Here is a 21,495-nt window from a genome sequence, read left to right as displayed (position 1 = left end):
AACTCTTGAGACACTGCACTTTGGTAAACCAGAAGCGTAGTTTCCGCCAGACTGGCTGGCCGGCGGGTCCCTGGTATTTCCTACCCCAAGGGTTTTAAGCACAGGTCACCATGCTCAGCTTTTGTGATTGCTGAGTTCAAACTCAGGTCCTCCTCCTTAGCAAGCACCGTACCCAGCAAGCTGTCATCACAGTCCACAAGCCAGATTCTTACTGTTAACACGAAGAGGTCTATAAAGGCATTGGGAATTAAAACCTGGAGCTAACACAGAGGGACCTACACTTATCATTTGACCAAAGTTTGTGAAGACTTTTTAACCATTTTATCTATAATAAATGATCATCTTACTCCATATCCGCTCATATCGGGAAGGAGCCCATACGTGGCAGGGAAAGAATGCTGCCAGTTAAATAAATCAGGTTTCATTTAAGCATGAGACGGGGCCCTAGCAAAGGGACCAGGCCCCTCACTGAGAAGGCCAGGAGACTGAAAGTCAGGACATGAGGAACACCAAGTCTCTGCCTAGTGCCCTGGGCTGTTTCTGATATGTCCCTCCTGACACCTGCACACATCAAATCCACCGTGACCTCCATTTCAGGAAACTATGTCCATTCTTTAAAAGCTCAAGGCTGTTATGAAGCCTTCCCCTTATGGAAAATTTTAGATTGCCTGTTTGGAGGCACGAGATAGATACCCGATGGACATTAGCTGAGCTAGAGACAGAACTGTGGGAGGAGGCCAGGACATCTGCTACTTCCTTCTCCCTCCTGCCAAGGTTCTCCATTGTGCCAGAGTTTTCTCATGAATAAAATTCTTGAAATTCTGTGGAAAACAATGAATCCATGTGTCAGAGATTCATGGAGGAGACCCATTCCAGATGTGTAATGGGTTATATTTTTAGCATAGGCAGTTTCTGTGGAGGCCAAGCACACAGGGCTGCCTGGCTTTTATGGTCTCCCTCTGACGACCAGAGGCCCATTCCTCCCCTCAGAGAAAGACTGCCATAACAGAAGAGAGGCCCAGAAGGTCTGCCTGTGGCTTGCGGGTATTTTCATACTCCCATGACCTCAGTCATCTGAGTCTGCAAGCCTCAAAGATCAGAAGGCCGGGGTGTGGTCGTCGCGTTGTTCGCAGACCACCATAGAGACACTGCCGTATCACTATTGAAAACCTCTTTCACATTTTTAGGAAAGTTAAAAAGGCACCATGTGTGTGTAGTGGGGGTGTGGGCTGGGAAGATGGTTCAGTGGGTAAGAGTGAGTGCTGTGTGAGCAGGACTGTGGATTTTGAATCCCCAGCACCCACATGAAACAGTGGGGCGTGACTGCATGCGTCTGTGACTCCAGCCTTGAGGGGCAGAGTCAAGCAGTTCCTGAGAGCTCTCAAGCCAAGACAGTGAGCTTCCAGTTCAGTGAGAGGCCCCATCTCAAGGTGGCAGTAAGACACCCGATGTTCTGCTCTGGCATCCTGGGCACGGGGACATGCACTCACATGCTCACGTTTATGGAAGACACACACTATACCACGCACATGCACTAGCCTGTGTGAGTGTCACATGTGCGTACACGCATGCGCGTGCGCACACACACACACACACACACACACACACACACACACACTATCATACATCTCAGGAGTTGGAGGACTGTCAACTGCCCGCCATGCACTAATCTAAATGTGCTGGTTCTTCTTTGTTTTCTGGTGTTGGGGATGGAATTCTCAGTGCTATGCTACTGGGCCACACCCAGTGGCCATTGGCTTGTTCTAGAGAAGACCACGAACATGGCAGGAGCGTACCTTCTGGACAAGGCTTTCTACTGAATGCATATCAGTGTGGAACTATAACTGAAGTTCCACAAGAGGAGACTAGGAAAGCGAAACCACACAGGAGACCCGGGTGACCAGTGTGTTCATGGAGAATAAAGGTCCTTTACTCCTTGGTTCTCTCATTAGACAGACGGGTGATTTGAAATTCAGTGCATCCTAAGGAGAACTGACTGATCACAGGCGGGAGGTTGTGCAATCCTGCCCATAGCCAGCTTATTAGAATAGTATGTCTGGAGATGGGCAGCTCTGCTTCCAACTGTGTGAGCCTTCTCAGCTGGGATAAATAATTGGCATGCTTTCAGGCTTATAAAGCTTTCCCATGCAGTGACTCGTTTGATCCACGGAGAGCAGGGTGGCTGTGATCCGCACTACCTCTGTAGTTGAAGAACCGAGCCTCGGGAAAAGACAAAGCTGGGATTGGTGACCCTAAGTGTGCTCGTAACTTCCCGGAGGAGAACATTCTTATCACAGGGCTCTGACTCAGACTTTCCCAGACTGGGTTTCCGACCAATTCCCAGCAAGCTCAGACATGGAAGAGGAAGGCTTTGAGACTTGACAGTGGTGGCAGACCCTACCTGCAAACTGGGTTGTTCCTCACCCACCCTAGGACCGGGACTTCTTGGTTCTATGAAGCCACTTCCTGTTTTCTGGTACTTCTGATCTCTCCTGTGTTTAGATGTTTAAAAACTAAAAACAAAAGAAACCAAATAACAGGGCTGGCTTGGGAAGTGTCCCGTGGGTAGAGGGCTTGCCTAGAACACAGGAAGCAATGGGGAGCCCCGAAAAGCCAACCTGTGCTCCAGCAGATGATCTTACATCCCACCACCATATGCAGCAGTGGGTTTGAAAACAGAGCATAGGGTGTTGGGAAGGAAACTTAAGAGAGGCATTGGGAGGAGGGTTTGATAACAACACCTTCATAGGCATGTGGAATTCTTGGGTAGTTAATAAGAAAATGGTCATCTAGGGGCTGGGGATTTAGCTCAGTGGTAGAGCGCTTACCTAGGAAGCGCAAGGCTCTGGGTTCAGTCCCCAGCTCCGAAAAAAAGAACCAAAAAAAAAAAAAGAAAAAAAGAAAATGGTCATCTTAACACATACCTGTAATCCTAACACTTAAGGGGTGGAGGCAGGAGGATCAGGAGGTGAACATCAGCCTCCCTCTGCTGTGCTGTGAATCTGTCAAGATCTTGTTTCCGAACAAAATAAAAGCTCAACCAACACCTCTCTTCATGTAAAAGGAATTGCTAGAAACCAGATCAAAGTGAAGGCTTCCTTACAGCTGTTCTCTGGGAGACCTGCTGACAGTGTTTAGTAAACAAAGACAGAAACAAGAATTGGTTAGGAAGGGTCCAGACATTGCTGGAGAGAAAAGCCCCGATTCTTCACACTCGTTCTGACTCATGTTCCCACACAGGGGGGTGCTTTGTAAGAAAAAAGGAAAGAATTTCTTTTTATCAAATATTTTAGTTTTTTTTAATAGAAGGTGGCTTATTTTTGTTTTGTTTTGCTTTTGAAGTTTTTCATATCCTTGTGTACTATATGTTTAGGGTGTTGCCCAGTGTACCCCCAAACCTTTCCCTTACTCATACCTCTCACTACACCCCTTCATGCTCTGTTTACCTCTGCTTTTGTGTCATAGCTACATGTGGCTGTACCTATGTCTGTATACTCTAGGACCACAACCGAGATGAAGCGTTACACAGCTGCCTTTGTTACACTGGCTTCATTCACTTAATAGGATCTTCGCCAATGCATCCATTTCTCCACAGAGAGCATTAGTCTTCATTCTACCGGAACTAATTTTCCTTTTTTAAAAAATTTATTGATATATTGTATGTGTGATGAGTATACTCATCTGTCTTCAGACACACCAGAAGAGGGCATCAGATCCCATTACAGATGGTTGTGAACCATCATGTGGTTGCTGGGATTTGAACTCAGGACCTGGAAGAGCAGCCAATGCTCTTAACCACCGAGCCATCTCTCCAGCCCCATTATTCTTCCTTCTTTATAGAAATTCATTTGTATACTTTTTTTGAAGTAGCCTTATTTTTAACTGATTTGTAAGACACAGAAATTGTGCCTGATGGTTGGGCACCATGTAGTATTTCCATACGTTGGATAATCAGGTTGAATGAGTGTGGGCTCTTCAACCTTACCCTCAAGGGACTGAATTTTGCCAAGCTCCTCTCCCTGGCTCCTTCTATTCTCCATGCATTTGAGGGCAGACTGCGTACCGCTAAGCAAACGCAGTGCAAAGCCAACTTTAACATCGAGTTGGTTGGATCTCTTAATTTCCCAAGCTACACTCGAGTCATTCTTGTATCATGCAGAACATTCGCTGTGGGTTTCCCACAAAGTTCCAGTTTTTCATGTTTTTAGGCTTTCTGTTTCCGGATGGATACCTTCTCTCCTGTTCTGTAGTTTGTTTGCTTCGAAGCCTTGTTTCCTCTGTAGGCTTCTACAGTTCAGATTTTGTAGCCTCCACAAGGTTAGACAAGCTTTGCACATTCGTGTCCTTCAGAATAACATGAGAAGGGAAATGCCAGTTTTCCTCCACGCCTGTTCAGTCACTCATCCACGTTGGCCATGACACATGTGTGCACACCATTGGTAGCATGGTGAAGGAGCTTTAGTGATGACTTTGCCCTTTGGTTAATATGGGCAGCAGCTAGTGGGTCGCGTCAGGAAGCTGTTTTGATGCTACAAGCACACAGAGGAATGCTTATGTTTTATTTAGTAAGTTGTGTTTGCCTATTTGTTTGTTTAAAGTCTGTCTATGTAGGTAGCTTAGGCTAGAGACTCACACTCACTATCCTCCTGCCTCAGCTCCCCCAGTACCAGGACTGAAGGCACATGTCAAAAAAAAAACAAAAACAAAAACAAAAACAAAAACAAAAAAAACCCCAAACTAGATCATTGTGAGTTGAAGTCCAGTGAACTCAAAACAAGGTGGAACCGGGTGTGGGAATCTACAAGGAAGGATCTGCTCCAGGCCTGCTCTGGAGATGTGGGCGAAAGCCAAGGGAGAACATCTTCTGGAGAAAGGAAACAGTAAGTGGAGGCAGGAAGGGAACCTCTGTTACTGAGGTGACATCCTAGTGGCCATCTCAAAGAATGCTCGGTCTGTTAATGAAGATAAACATCTGTCTACGCCCTTGTATTTGTTAATTCATGTATGTGCATATGTGTATACATGCAAATGTGTATGCACACATATATATGTGTACTTCACTGTATAAGCCCTCATGCATGTGTCAGTGTGTGTGTGTATGTATGTGCATGTAAGTGTCTCTGTGTGCCTTTGTGTATCTCTCTGTATGTCTGTGTGTGTGTCTCTGTGTGTGTGTCTGTGTATCTCTGTGTGTCTGTGTGTGTTTCTCTCTGTGTTTGTCTGTGTATGTCTCTCTCTCTGTAGTGTGTGTGTGTGTGTGTGTGTGTGTGTGCGTGTGTGTGTGTGTTTCTATGGCAGTCCTGGGTCTTATCCCCTTAGCACTGGGCCTGTATTACAAGTTGTAAATTGTTGGATAACAAAGCAATGCCATATCAGAGGAAAACACTGTTTGGATGGACTTAGTTTTGCTGACATACAGTTACCCTTTGAGGTTAATCCAAGTTTTATATATATATATGGACTAAAATAGCAATGTGTTAAATTAGAAAAACGTGAGCAGAAAGCAAGATGCTGTGTTCAGTATACAATACTGCAGTTTCTTCTCTAAAGAAATCACATCAAGGGGACCCGGGGGACCAGACCCTGTCACAGGCATCTCCCATCTTACAGAGCTTGGTTCTCGTGTGTTTGGAATTACACGATTCATTGGAAAGCAAAGGTTCACAGTGTCTGAACTAGAATGCATGAGGGCTGTGGGGGTGCAGAGACGGCCCAGCCCACAAGGTGACTGCTTCTTTCATGAGGTACTAAGCTCAGTTCCCAGAATCTGTGTTTAAAAAAAAAAAGCCAGGCATAGTAACAAGAAGAGCTTTCACTCCAGTGCTGGAGGCAATCAGCTTAGCCTAATTGGCGAGTTCTAGGCAGTTAAGAGTCTCTAGCAGGAAGGAAAAGAAAGGCCGACAAATTAAACAAGGATGGTACCTGGAGAATGACACCTCAGGTAGACTCTGGGATCCACATGAACACACGTGCATGTGTAAACATGCGTGCGCATGCTCACACACACACACACACACACACACACGCATGTACACACACTTACAATGACATTCCCTACAGACTTAGGGCTGTGATGCTGTCCACCATGGTGGGGCTGTCCCCAAGTGTGTTGTCTGTTTTGTTTGCATTGCTTCCCCTGTAGATATAATAAGGGGTTAAATTTCCCAGAAGCATCTAGTGTATGTGCCTTGTGTTTGGAAGAAAGAAGACATAAACAATAGTGCTGTAGCTAGCCTAATAAATGTGTTTGTCCTATTGTTAGATGCGCTGACACCCTGTTAATGTTCTCCCACCAGCACTGGTTCCGACATACTTATAACTGGGATCCCCTCCGCCCTCATTTCCCACATATTGCTTGTTAAAAGAAGGCCGACATCTACGTGTAATAAATGTGGCCCAACCTGTGCACTAGTCCTTGGATGTGAATACTTAGATGATCCAGGAAATGATCGGGTTTCTTGATGTAGACTATCGCTTAAGAAATGAGTGATACATCAGGACCCCTTGCTGTGAATCCCATGGCCGAGTGGAAGAGCACGTAGTGGGAGATTCCTCGCTGGCTTCTAAGAGACTCTTTGCTTCCTGGTGTATTCTTTCTAGCCTGTGGGGTTCTAGGGGTGAATCCTCTCATTCTTTTTTACTGCCTGCTCCCTCTGAGCCTTCCTTTTTCTAGGTCATTCTTATCTTCAAGACCGGGCTAATGATAGGCTTAGTGTGTATTTGTATCAAAACTGACAACCTGAGCTCCATCCCAGGGACTCTGTCTTAGTTAGGGTTTTACTGCTGTGAACAGGCACCATGACCAAGGCAACTCTTATAAAAACATGTTTAATTGGGGCTGACTTACAGGTTCAGGAGTTCAGTCCATTATCATCAAGGCGGGAACATGGCAGCATCCAGGCAGGCATGGTGCAGGAGGAGCTGAGAGTTCTACATCTTCATCTGAAGGCTGCTAGCAGAAGACTGACTTCCAAGCAGCTAGGATGAGGGTCTTAAAGCCCACACCCACAGTGACACATGTACTACAAAAGGCCACACCCACTCCAACAAGGCCACACCCACTCCAACAAGGCCACACCTCCTAATAGTACCACTCCATGGGCTGAGCCTATACAACCCATCACAGACTCCTGTGGTAGAAGGAAAGGAAAACCTCCACATATGTTTTGTACGAGGGAGCACATATACTTACCCACAAATAAGTAACTGGATTAAAACAGTTTAAGACAGGGCATTTAAGAACTCTGCTACAGGGCTAGGGATTTAGCTCAGTAGTAGAGAGCTTACCTAGGAAGCGCAAGGCCCTGGGTTCGGTCCCCAGCTCCGAAAAAAAGAACCAAAAAAAAAAAAAAAAGAACTCTGCTACATACTGCCTCTATCCACCCTCTGCTTCTAGTGGCCGCTAGGTAGAGGCTAGTGCTAAGCTTTGGGGAATAAGCCTACCCACAATGCATAGGTCCAGTTTCTACATCACTGTCACTGTGAACACCACACCTCTTTCCAAAACCTCATTTCTATTTGTAGGCAAGAATGGCAACTGGGTATAGGGGGCTATTGTGGAACTGAGCGATTCTGTCCCATATCTCAAAACATGTCACCCACGATGACATACAGCACTATTCTGCATTCCCTCTGAGCAGAGGCCATGATGGCTAAAGCACTGGACATGACTCATTCTAAGACACAGTTGGCCTCCAGAGCTGGGAAACCGTGGAAATAATGTGGCTTAATCAAGAGTCAGTGTTCGGTTTTATTCCTTGGTGGGTCAGGTGTTTGTGAACACGGTCAAATGATAATATTGTACTGATGGTGGTAGGAAGAGGTTACATAGTTTGTGTCAGGGTATGTATGGAACAGCTCTGTATTGGAATATTATGAGATGGGAGCTCAGGCAGGCAACCGCCATTGGTGAGGATGAGACTGGATTCCAGGGTGCATGGCTCTCATGCTAGGGCCTTAATTATCAAACCATGATTTCCCATAAGCTTCGAGGATACTGGAGATGGTTTTGGAATCTGCCTCCCTAGAGGTTGACAGCTGGATGTCTTCCGAGCTTGCAGAAAGCATGGATGGTCATTCTCCTGCCCTCACGAGTCCTTCTGTGAGACAGCTGGTCATTCTGTGAGGTTTTCTGCCTGTCAGCACTTCACCGTTCCCAGGTCTTTAAGCAAACTTAAGTGTGGTGGATACTCTCTATGAATAATGGAGTATTTTCCTGGACCCTGGCAATCACAAATTAGAAACAAACTTGGGCCGAGACCCTGATTGTTTAGCATTCGGTGAAATCAGCCTAACAAAACAGTCATCTGGTACAGAAAACGACGGGTTCATGAAAGATGTGTGTGTGTGTGTGTGTGTGTGTGTGTGTGTGTGTGTGTGTGTATGCATGTGTCTCGTGTGTCTATGTCTCTGTGCTTGTCTGTCTGTTTCTATCTCTCTGTCTCTGCCTCTGTATGTATCTCTCTGTGTGTATGTGTGGTCTGTGTGTCTGTCTGTCTATCTCTCTGTCTCTGTTTCTCTCTGTATATGTGTATCTGTCTGCCTGTCTCTCCACCCATCTCTGTCTCTTTGTTCACTCATTTCTCTCTTTCTGTCCACCCATCTCTCTCTGTCTCTCTGTATGTGTGTGTATGTGTGTATGGTGTGTGTGTATGTATAATGTGGAGGTCAGAAGTCAGTGTTGGTTCTTCTTTATTGTGCCACTGGTCAGGAGGCCCAGGGAGACTCACATCTCTACATGCTCAGCGCTGGGTTTGGGGACCACCACAGCTGGCTTATTATGCAAGTATTGAGGGTCCAAATGCCGTCAATCTTTATGCTTGCACAGCAAGCCTCTCCCCTCCCCCACCGTTCTCTCTCATGTCACCTTGAAGTCTTCCCCTGGAAGTGTCCCTGAGCATCTCAAGTGTGAAGTTTTTTCCTTTTTGTTTCTTAGTGATTTTGGAAGTTTTTTAGTATTCAAATAAGGTTTCTTGGACATATATACTTGTTTTGATATTGTGGTATAAAATAGAATCTAGCTGATATTTTCCTATTTCTGAACTGTTCCTTTCCTTGAGGTTTTCCCAGGGACAGGACCGAAATGAAGATGGTCCTGTTGCTGATATTGTTAGTACTCAAGGAAGATTAAACACCCGGGTGTCTATGCAGCAGTACCTTTTTTTTCTCTGGGGGGCAGTTTGGCTAAAATTTCTAGGCTTCTTTTAAGATCATAAAATGGCCTTGGGAGGCAGCCACTAGCCACACCAAACTACCCCAACTTTCCTGGAGCAAGAGAGCAGACACCCCCACACACTGACACACGTTGATTTGAAGTGCAAGCCTTTTTATAGCAATGCGGAGGCGGGAGTATTAAATTATTGGGTTGTTATTTTTGCCAGATTTTGACTGCTGTTGAATTTTGGGTTCAGAAGAAACCCCAGTATCTGCCAAGCCCTGGGGCCATAGGGTGCCACGGAATAGCCATATCCATGTTGTCTGAAGCTCTGCAGACAGACCTCTGGGCAGGTAGGGAGAGGACAGTGGGTAGGCAAGATGGCCGGCTAACAGGAGGGCAGCCGGGAAGCAGGGACATCAAAACCCAAGATCAGAAAATCTCCCCAGGGCTGGGGGACCCCCTGTTTTCCTGGGCTCCACTCAGCTCTCCTTTCTGGTGTCTACCCGTCAAGTTCAGTTTTCACCTCCCTTTGAAGCAGCCGGTCTGGCGAGCAGGGAGAAGCTGACAGTTGTACAGGGCTGTGTCTTACCATTCTGACTTGAAAGTACATAGTTGAACTGGGCACAAAGTTGTTCGAGTCTGTGGCTGGCTTGTCTGCCAGTGGCTAAGTTCAGTGACACAGGGCTCAGAATCTACTCAGACAACATGGCTTTGTCAGGCTTCAGCAGGCTTTGTCTGTTTGTTTTTATTTTTTTAAAAATCTCCCTGGGTTGTGTGTGCATGTGTGTGTGTGTTTATGTGTGTGTGAGTGTATCTCTGTATGTCATGTATATGTGTGCTGTAGAGTGTGTGTGCAGTAGAGTGTCAGTGTATGTGTGTGTTTGCATATTATTTGAGGGGCACTTTTGAACTTCTACTTAGCCCATATTTTACCCCCTTTGAAGCATTTATCTGAAAGCTTCAATCTTTTTAGAACCCTTCCTCTCATAAAATGGAGCTGCACAGTGAGTGGCTGGCTTATATTGCTTTCCTCATTTTTACACAGCTCTGACCTGAAGAAGAATATTCCAAGAGAAGAAAGGACGTGTACCCTTCTTATCGCTAGCATTTAAAGGCTTTCCCCACTTAGATCGATCTCAATTAACTTTGATTTCTTTCTTTAGAAAAACCATGTGTCGAAATTATACTTTGCCAGATGTGAGGGGCTTCCTTTCCACTCACACACACTTAGGCCTCATTTCAGCTGGGGTACTCGGTTCTCCCCCACCAATCCTGCACCTCATTTAGTTCCCCAATGGCTTTGTTTACAAGAATATCTTACCTTATCTTGAGAATAAAAAAACTTTAAGTTACTGGGGTTTTTTTGTTGTTGCTTTTCAAGACCTCTATTTTTTAAATATGCAGCCTCCCATCTTGCCAGTCCTTTCTGTGTAGCCCATGTTTGCCAGTTTCTGATAGAATTCACTGTTTATTCATGAGCCTTCTCCTCAGAGAGCCAAAGGTAACATTACACAGTATGTTATTCTCTACCAGTCTTGCTGTTTGAGTCTTTTTGTCCAGCAAGGAGCAGGGGCAGCTGCCAGCCTTGCCTTCTGTTTTGAGTGTGCAAACCATCTACATGACCGTAATGGGGGGAGTACCTGCCCAGGAAAAAACACTCAAGGTATATTAGCCCAGCTTCAGTGGTTTATTGGACTTTGGGGGACCTTTAAATCCTATAGCACTGAGATTAGAGTTCTTAACTCATACATCCAATGGGACAGGAAAGACTGACTTATAATTCACAACCCCTAACATCTAGGAAGCCACTGAAAACCCCCATCTTTCCAGGCTGCACCTTCATGTCCTGTATGTGGATATGGTTGTGTGGCATAGGTAAGAAGCCCACCCCACCGTGAGCTTACTTCTGGCTCTCTGGCTGACACAACACACCATTTAGTTTCTGTTCAAACTCCAGCCACTGGTATTGTCCAAAGTGTCACAGAACTCTCACAGATTGAAGCCAAGGGTGGAGTTCATGTGTGTGCAGATGATACTGTATTTATGTGTGTGCAGATACTATATGTGTGTGCAGATGATACTGTATGTGTGTGCAGATGATACTGTATTTATGTGTGAGCAGATACTGTATTTATGTGTGAGCAGATACTGTATTTATGTTTGAGCAGATACTGTATTTATGTGTGAGCAGATACTGTATTTATGTGTGAGCAGATACTGTATTTATGTGTGTGCAGATACTGTATTTATGTGTGAGCAGATACTGTATTTATGTGTGAGCAGATACTGTATTTATGTGTGTGCAGATACCGTATGTGTGTGCAGATGATACTGTATTCATGTGTGTACAGATGATACTGTATTTATGTGTGAGCAGATACTGTATTTATGTGTGAGCAGATACTGTATTTATGTGTGTGCAGATACTGTATTTATGTGTGAGCAGATACTGTATTTATGTGTGTGCAGATACTGTATTTATGTGTGTGCAGATACTGTATTTATGTGTGAGCAGATACTGTATTTATGTGTGTGCAGATACCGTATGTGTGTGCAGATGATACTGTATTCATGTGTGTGCAGATGATACTGTATTCATGTGTGTGCAGATGATACTGTATTCATGTGTGTGCAGATACTGTATTAAGAGGCAGGCAGAGAAGTTCCTTCACCTGCTTCTTTGGCATTGACTCAGCAGATTCAGTCAGCCCAGGAAGCCAGTGCATGCAGGAAACAGATTTCTGGTCCTCAGGGATGAGATGGATCAGTGAAATCCACATGGAGCGAGCCAGGGTGGAGGAGAGGTACTTGTGAAAAGCTATGGTTTTGCTATGCCTGCCGGAACTTCATCTTCTGTAGGGAGCTGTGTAAAACTCAGCTACTGAAAGTGATCAGCACTTTAAGGTCCCCACCTGAAGAATGAGAACAGGGTACCGATGTAGACACATTTCCCAGTGAGACCAAGAGTCAGCAAACAGGTGTGACAGCGCACGAGTGTGCACCCTCACAGAGTCCCTAGTTTGCCTTGACCAGCTCTCTCACAGTTAGCTCAGCTCAGTCCTGGGTCATGATGAGAAGGGTTTCTGTGGCCTTTCCTCCACCTCTCCACTGGCTCCGAAGTTCAGTTTAAAAAGTACCTGGGGCTGGAGAGATGGTTAAGAGGCCAAAGTACTCTTTGTAGAAGCATAAAGACCTGAAATTATATTTCTAGCACCCATGTAAAATCCAGACATGACAATGTACACCTGCAATCCCTACACTGTGAGGCAGAGACAGGAGAATGCTGCGATGCTCACTCGTTAGGAAATCAAACAAACCATTGAGCTCTGGGTTCAGGAAGAGTACCTGCCTGGAGATTAACATGAAGAACAATGTAGAAGGATACCTTCCATCAGCCCATGGCCTCTGAGAACACAGTGTTGTTTTAAACACGCACACACACACACACACACACACACACACACACACACACACACTCGGGGAGCAGAATGGGAGGGGGGAGGGGAAAGGATGAGGGGGAGAATGGGAGCGGGGAGGGGAGGACCAAGGACCTTAGGCCTTCTCATTAGTTGATAACCATACTGAGCGGGCCTAAGGCACAGTCATGAGTTGTATTATGGAGGGACCTTTTCTTGTTCTAGAAACTAAAATCAAATTGTTTCATAATTACATGGGGTAACTATACAATGTATCAATCAAGTAGCTGACATTTCTCAGTCAAGTCTGCCTTTGCTGGTTTGCTCGTAGATTCTAAGCAGAATGTGGGCTCACCACCTGCTTAAGCAGAGAAGAATGTCCCCACTGGGACAATTTTTTTATTCTCACAAAATAATAAAAATATCGGGGAGGGGTGGTGAGCACACAAGCTAGCTCTTTACTGATCTATATCTTTTAAACATCCTGGTATTTGGAGGCATCTGGGTAATTCACAGATCTTTCTTTCTTTCCTTCTTTCTTTCTATTTTTTTCTTTCTTTCTTTTTTTTTTTTTTTTTGCTTCATTTACCATCCAGATGTTCACCATCATGCAAGTGTTGTTTGAAACCCTATTCGGCTAATAACATAGAGTGGAAAAAGCCTCCTTTGGTGTCGTGTCTCCCTTCACTCTTCCGAGGACCTCTACCTCAGAGGCTCCTGGAGCACGGGGGGTCCCACCAGATGCCTAGGTGTCAGCCTTCACAGTTCCTTTTCTAATCCCCGTGACTGTTCTGCGCTCTGTCTGCTTGAATTATAGATTGCATTTGTCAAATAATGACACATGCAATTGGATGTCTTCTAAGACCTTTGAAATTCAACTTCCTTGTGTTGAGATTAAAGTGTGTACTGTCGGCCTAGCACAGTCCGGGCTAGGGTGCTGGAAACCTGCAGCTTAACGTTTCTGGGCTGGGCAGCTCCGACTTCTGCCGGGTGCACTGAAGAAAACAAAGAAACTTTGTTTTCTCCTCTCTGATGGGAAGTAGAAAGGCAACTATGTAAAGTGTGGTTACCTAAATGTTGGTAATGACTCTCAGCACCACATCACTGTCCTCTGGGATGTCCTGAGTCTGCATTTGTTTCTTCGTCCAGGAGGCCTTGTCAGTTGTGAGCGAGGACCAGTCACTATTTGAGTGTGCCTACGGAACGCCACACCTGGCTAAGACAGAAATGACCGCATCCTCTTCCAGTGACTATGGCCAGACATCCAAGATGAGTCCCAGAGTCCCACAACAGGACTGGCTGTCTCAGCCCCCAGCCAGGGTCACCATCAAGATGGAGTGCAACCCTAGCCAGGTGAACGGTTCCAGGTAAGCATTGCCGACCTTGCCTGTCCTGGATTGCCATTCTTCCCGTCCTCTGAGAAGGGTGGCTTCTTTGCGATGCTGCAAGGTCTCTCAGAGAGCAAGGTCACTAACTGGTAACATGGGGGCACTTCTAGGAAAACTTACAGTGGTTTGGGCTGAGGACAGAGGCTGCAAAACCAGTAGTGTATTTACCAAGAACTGTCTTTGAAGACCCACTGCTCAGTTCTGTTTCCCAGGTGTGATGGCTACGTGGGAGCGGGGCTTGCCCACATGTGGCTGACCTCAATTTTGGGGGGTCTATTTGCCTGGGAAAAACTGCAGTCCTATGTTTCTATGGAGACAACAGTATCAGCGGGTGGCCAGGCAGTGTAGCATCTGACCAAGCCACTTGATTTTGCTCACGGGTCCCCCTTGTATGCATACACAGCCTCAGCCCGCTGTGCCTGCTGTTGCTGTCCCGTCTTAAGCCCGCTGTGCCTGCTGTTGCTGTCCCGTCTTAATGCATACCATCCTGGTCTCAAGGCAAACTCCTCAAATCTCCCATAGCTGCTGCCTCTTGAGTTTGCCAAGGTAGTGTGACTGGGACTTGGGATACTGTCACACCATCCCTGTTAATCCAAAGCTTTCATTACACAGAGGCTTGAGAAGTGGTGCAAAGGCTAGAGAGACTGATCAGTGGGTGACATGTGGGTGGCACAAGCATGAAGTTCTAATCCCCCAAACCTGCATAAAGCTAGGAATAGTAGCATATACCTGTTCTCCAGCAAGGAGATGGGATGCAGGCATCCTGGAAGCTGGTGGGCCAGCTTATTTGACATAAACCCTGCCAAACTATAAGACCCCATCTCAAATAAGCTGCAAGGTGAAGGTGGACTCCTAAGGTTGACCTCAGAATTCCTTAATATATACTAAGGCGTAACACCCCAGGAGAGGGAGGAGGACAAGGGGGAGGGGAAGAGGGAGGGAGAGAGAGAGGGGGAGGGAGAGGTGTGGGTAGTAGCATTCATTTTTATACTATTCCGTAGTATAGAATACCCAGGGGAATGAATGTGAAACCCTGAGACAAAAGCAGGATGATTTATTATTTTTTAATGCCCTCCAGTCTCCATTTATGCACAAGGTCCTACAAACAGTCTCCACTTTCTTGTTCCTCACAAATACAAAGTCCCTTTATACCTAGTAGATCACTGGTGCCCCGATCGCCACTAAGGGGAATGCCTTTCCCATTTGATGGAAAAGGAAAGTGCTGAGCAGGCATTGGCTGGCCAGCCCAGACACTTAAAAGGACTCAGAGTTTGGATGGAAATCAAGAGTGCTGGGCTCGACATCCAGAACCCTTTTCACCCTGCAGCTATGAGAGGGCCTCTTTGTTACACGTGTGTCTCAACGCTAAATATGTTTAAAGCCTTGTGTTTCATAAGTGCTGGAAATCATTGCGTCAGCTGCCAGTGTGGTGTTAACACAGGTGTCAATCACAGCACTTCCAAGAAACTGTTAGTGGCGTGGCACTGGGCTGCATGGGGAGGTGGGCAGTCCTCAACTGGCCTCACTCTGAGAAGGCAGTCATTTCTGTGTCTGGCTTTCATCCACACTTGATGTTCTGTCTGTTTGCTTGCTTGCTTGCTTGCTTTTTGTTGGTGTTTTGGAGGCAGAGTCCCACTGTGAAACTCAGGCTGGCCTTGAACTCAGGATCTACCTCCTTCCACTTCTAGGAACTGAGAATGTGGGTTGTACCACACTAAGAATTGCTGGAGTGGAGGCAGGGGTTAGGAATGCCCATCATCCACTGAGGGCCTCAGTGCTGGCCTAGAAGCTGAGAACTGGGCGTGGCTCACATGCAAATGAGCAACAGCAGGAGAGCTCAGTGATTGGCTGTGTTGATTCCTTGCATCCTTCAGGTCAGCCAAGGACTTGGCCCATCTCCTGGTCCCAGCTCAATGGCTTCTCCTAACTGCCCTTGACCTAGGCTTACATGGTATAGTCTTCCTGCAGACAGACAGACAGACAGACAGACAGACACACACACACACACACACACACACACACACACACACACACACACACACACACAGATGGGGGAATGGAATGGATGGGCAGACAGACACAGATATACCCTCTGAAGCCAGGTTCAAAAGCTGGACCCTGGCTATGACAAATGGCTAGTTCCTGCTGTCGAAGTGGCTTCATGAGAGACCTGCATTTTATAGCCTTTTTCTTGCCAGAGCAAGGCCCAAACCTATCCCCATTTCTTGGTCCGTCCCTAGCCATCCACCAGTCACTGCATAGGAACCAGCAGATGAAGAAGAGAGGGACAGTATGGCAGGATTCTGCGGAACCTCAGGCCCTCCATGCTAACAAGCCTCTGGAATAAGACTCCAGGGTCAGGGTGAGCAGGGTAGCCATTCACACTGTTCCTACAGAACATAATAAATGAAGGGCAGAGAGAAAGGAGCTACTGTTATGGGAGCTGGTGGGGAAGTCCCTGTGGGTTTGGCTTGCCCATCCGGATGCTAAGTGTGGATTGTCCTATAGACACTCAACTTCAGGGTTCAGTGGTAACCCTGCCTCTCCCCCTTCTTCACTCAGTCCTCCCTCCAAGGAACCTCCCCTGGGATTTGCACAACGGGAGCCTGGTGGTGTACAAAACTGAAACCATCTGCTAGCACTGTACACAAAGGGTCCCACAGTGCACCTGTCTCTCCCAACTGCCAGCCTCCCACAACTCCAATCGCAGTGGGGAATCCGTGGCTCCCTCTAGGTTGGCCACAGAGGCCAGAGATAGTGTACCCTAAGGCGTGGCCACACCAACTGCCTGCCAGTGCCAGGTGCTGGGGCTCTGCCCGGCAGGCTGCATTCTCCTGCTCTGTGCATCTCTGGTCCGGGGCAGCCAGATCCAACAGCTGCCATGGGCCGTGCTTTTCCTGCCACCTGTGTTAGCATTTCTTCTCCTTTTTTTGCTTTTATTTTAAGAGTCATACAGATGCATATTACACATTAAGCCTATGCCCCAGATGCCTCTCACCTTCTTTTCTTGGCTCTCCACACTCTTTTGCCAATCTGGACAATTAGATTTACACTTTTATGTCATGTGTGCCTATGTGGTTTTTATGCATTGGTACAAAATCTGTAAGGACCACAAATGACAGAGAATGTGAAATCTGTCTTTCTGAGAAGGACTTGTTCACTCACTATGATTATTTCCAGTTATCTCATTTTTCTGCAAACTACATAATTTTGCTCTTTTTGTGGATTGAAAAATATCCCATGTGTTTTTGTACCGTATTTCCTTGGTGGCCTGCCTAAGGACCCACAGATACTAGCACTTTGTGAGCGGGGGTCCCAAGCAGGGTGCTCTGTTTCCAGGCTTGTCCCCAAACCTCTTGGAGCCATGAACTCATCAATTCCGTCAGATGAGGGTCTCCTTGGGGTGGTACTTTCAAAGCGAGGTCCTGAGCCAGGACCTGGGGACAAGAGCTCAACCTACGGAGATTCCCAAGCTCTGGAATTACAAGGGATGTCGGCCAAGTCTGCCCGGCAGTTGTAAGGAACACCGCAGGGCGCTCTGGTGTTCTGGTGGCTGAGAGGTACTGCAGTGGGCACCATTGGAGGAAGGGAGAAACAGTCACCCAGTATCCAGGTGCAGGGCCAGTGAGTGGGGTCAGCTCAGCAAGCTGTGCTGGAGTCTGTCTGTCTGTCCGTCCGCATCGGGCAGCATCTCTCGTAACTCACTCCAAGGACCTCTCAGGCCTGGCAGAGTCAAAGAGGTGAGAGATGATGTTCCTTGGCCTTGCCTCTCTTGGTGCAGCCTGGGAAGAGAAATCACATGGGCCCCACCTCCCCCCAGCCTGTGGTTGGATAAGGAGATGCTTTTGATGTGTTAAAGTATTTGTTTATTTAGCTTGATACAGAGTCCCCTGTATCCAAAGGCTGGACTTAAAGGTTTGATGTGGCTGAGGGTGACCTTGAACCCTTGCTGTTCCTGCATCCATGTTCGAAGTGGCTAGGATTACAGAAAGTGCCACCACACACCGTTTATGAAGTGTTGGGAACTTAACCTAGCACCTCATGTACGTTACGCAAGTAAGCTATCAACTGAGCTGCACTTCCTGTCTCATGCAATGGTATGTTAGCAGTGTGCTCTGTGACGTGTGGTAAAGGTCGTCGAAAGGGGAGTGGGTCACTTGATTGGCCCTCTGGCCTCAGACATGATGGTTATGTCACACATTCAGCTGAGTTTGTTAAGCACCTACTATACACAGTCACTGTTCCAAAGACGTAGCAATCAAGTCCTTTGCTGCTGGCTTTCTCAGGGAAGAAGGCCACCATTCCATCGGCTGACTTGTTAAAATACAGAGCAGGGTTGATCAGAGCAAACCCTAAGGAGAAAAGTAAGACAGTTCCAGGCAAGGTTTATCTCGTAGAAGGTGACATTTGGTTAAAGACCCAATGACAGAGAAGGAGCCCTCTCGATTGCACAGTGGAGAATATCCCAGGTTAAGGGAATGCTCTGTGCAAAGGCCCTGTGGTTAGCCAGAGACACTGTAAGACTGTAAGAGGGCTGTCCACACGTAGTGATGGGGGGTGGGCGGAGATTGCAGAACATGCCTGAGAAGAACAACAGCTTCACTGGGGAGCCAGCCTGGATGCTTGCAGGTGAAGGAGACCTGAGTTACTCAGAGTCCACAGGTCTTCCTGGTGCCTGGACTGAGGCTGAGAACCTGATGCTCATGCAAGGTGCAGGCGTGTGCTGTCCTGGGGCTCTGCAGAGGAGCAGAGTGGTGGAGGGCAGGAAGAGGCATTGCAGGTTACACACGCTCTGAAAAGGGAGGGGGTGTGCTCTGCTACTGGGATGAGCTGTGTGAGGAAGGGAGGAAGCCAGGACAGGATGGAGACTATAAACCAAACACACTGTAGACAGGCCAGAGCTCGGAAGCACCCTGGCTCACAGCCCAGGTTCCTCTTGGGTGACAGCCTTCACACCATGACTTGGCTTCGACCAATACCAGGTAAAAGGTCAGGGTCAGGTTCACCTGCCTCTGTGGGTGTAGCAAACATTCATCCATTCCACCAAAGGGTCCTAGCACAGGATTTTTGAATCTAGTGGGAGGCTGGCACTGTCTGAAAGGTGTGTGTGTGTGTGTGTGTGTATGCATGTGTGTGCTTGTTCGTGTGTGTAGATGTGTGGGTGTGGATATATGTGATTGTGTATGTGTGTATTCATGTGTGTACTTGAGTGTGTGTGTGTGTGTGTATGCATGTGTGTGCTTGTTCGTGTGTGTAGATGTGTGGGTGTGGATATATGTGATTGTGTATGTGTGTATTCATGTGTGTACTTGAGTGTGTGTGTGTGTGTGTGTGTGTGTGTGTGTGTGTGTGTGTGTGTCAACTGAGAGTTTCTACGTATCTGGGAATGGAGGCCAAGGGATGCTGGTGTCACAAATTACTGAGCAAGATGGCACTGCCCCTTCAAAAACGATCTGAGTCTGCATGCTCACTGTGTGTAAGCCTGCTGTGAGCTTCATTAACACTATTGTTCCTACTGGCTGCCATGAAGATAGAACCATGGAAACATGGAGTCTGTCAAGGGGAATGCAGCTCAGGTGGTCCACATGGTGGTTAGCGTGTTCATTTCCCATGCACGCAGCCCTGAGCATCAGCCCTGCAACTGCCTAAGACCGTCATGGTGGCTATAATCCCAGCACTCATGAGGCAGAGGCAATTGGATCAGGAGTTCGAGGCCAGCCTAAGCTACATGGTAGATTTGAGACCCACCTGGGCTACATTCAACCCTGCCTAAAACATGGAGTCAACAATGACAAAAATACCTTCAAAGATCGGCAACAGGTATTCTAAACACAGAACATGCCTAGGACCTGGCGTTCTCTGACAGAGCTAAATGTGAGATCTGCTGCAGGGCCCTGGGAGAGATGACTGGCCAAAGCCACCATTGGTCAACGTTTTTTGTAATACCCCGTGGCCATTCGGAAAGTAATTTAGGGTAGAGGATGTCCAGTTTCCTCAGTAGGATTGCAGGATGGCGTGATTACTGTTAGACGATTTGATACCCGTTGAGTGAGAAATGAAGCTTTCAAGTCCTGTTTCAGGTGCACACCCTTTACAGCTTCTGTCTCTGGCTGGATTAGAATCAGGGCTTTGTGTGCCTGGTGCAGTCAATTCCTAACTGGTGTTTAATGCCAAGAACTCTCTCTTTGTGTGCAGCCAACTCACGTGAACATTTGAAGCATTCGCAGGCCTGGCTTCTTGTCCAACTTGGTTCGCTATACATACGCTTTCTTGTACTCGGGGAGCTTTGGGCATTATTTGGGGGCAGGGTTACTCCTGGGCTAATTGCATTTGCTCCCTTCTGCCTCAGGGCTCTGACTTGAATTGGCAAGCAGGTTCCCTCCTAATTGAGCTCGGCTGCCCTCCAGGCTGTGGCTGGCACAGCGCTGGGAGACTTTCAAATGAGTGGTTTTCCCTAACAGTGATGGTGAATATCTTAGTCCGCTTGGATTTCTATGACAGAAATACCCAAGATCGGGTGGCTTATAAACAGCAGAAGCGTATTCCTATTATCTCCAGAGGTTGAGAAACACAGCACCAGGTCACTGGCTGACTTGGTGTCTTGTGAGCACCTGCTTCCTGTTCACTGAGGGTAGCTTCCTGATGCATGACTGAGGGGCAAATTCTCTCTGTCACTTCTGTCTGTCTGCCTCTGTCTCTATCTCTGTCTCTGTTTGCCTCTCTCTGTCTCTCTGTCTCTTCTATCTGTCTGTCTCTGAATCCCTGTCTCTTTCTCTCTGTCTTTCTCTGTCTCTCTGTCTCTGTTTCTCTGATTCTCTCTGTCTCTGCCTCTCTGTGTGTATCTCTGTCTGCCTCTCTCTCTCTCTCTCTCTCACTCTCTCTCTGCCACCCTCTGTGTCTCTGTCTGCCTCTCTGTATTTGTCTGCCTTTCTCTGTCTCTCTCTTCCTCTCTCTCTCTCTCTGTCTCTTTTTCTCTTTGTGTGTTTCTTCTGTCTCTGTCTCTACCCCTGTCTCTTTCTCTCTGTGTCTCTCTCTCTGTCTATGCCTATCTGCCTCTCTCTGTGTCTCTGTCTTTCTATGCCTGCCTCCCCCGCTCTAGCCCCCACCTCTGCTGTCTGTTAGGAATTCCTGTTTGCAGTCTGTGAGCACCAGAGGTTGGTGTCAGATGTCTTCCTCAGTTGCTCTATTCTTTACTTACTAAGGCTGAGTCTCACACTGAACCCAGAACCTGTCAGCTAGCTGACCCAGATACCTAGCCTACCTTGGGGAATCCCCTGCCTCTGCCCCACAAGCTCTGGGATTGCAGGTAGGAGGCCCTACCTACCTATCTTTTACTTGTGTTCTGGGGATCTGAACCTTTGCATGACAAACATTGTATCCAGAGCTGGCCCTGGAATTTTCTTATGTAAAGACACCAGTCCCGTCCTTAGAGAAGGCTCTATTCTTGTATCCTAGCATTCTCCTGACGTCCACCTAACTTCATCATATTGGGTTTCTACATATCAGTTCAGTGAGGAGCCACCCCACACCGGCC

The 21,495-nt window shown here is 47.1% G+C and overlaps 1 protein-coding gene across 11 annotated transcripts in view; it reads left to right on the top strand.

Moving 5' to 3' along the window:
* Positions 1-21,495, top strand: part of Erg (ETS transcription factor ERG) — a 222,324-nt gene that overhangs the window by 157,971 nt on the left and 42,858 nt on the right. For all 11 annotated transcript variants that reach the window (XM_039087928.1, XM_039087933.1, XM_039087931.1 and 8 more), the window contains 1 exon segment: positions 13,723-13,940. In XM_039087928.1, coding sequence (XP_038943856.1) covers positions 13,723-13,940 — 218 coding nt within the window.

Source organism: Rattus norvegicus, chromosome 11 (genome assembly GCF_036323735.1).
Source record: "Rattus norvegicus strain BN/NHsdMcwi chromosome 11, GRCr8, whole genome shotgun sequence".
Taxonomy (NCBI): Eukaryota; Metazoa; Chordata; class Mammalia; order Rodentia; family Muridae; genus Rattus; species Rattus norvegicus.
The sequence above is the reverse complement of the archived record's forward strand: the minus strand, read 5'-3'. Positions and strand labels throughout refer to the sequence as shown.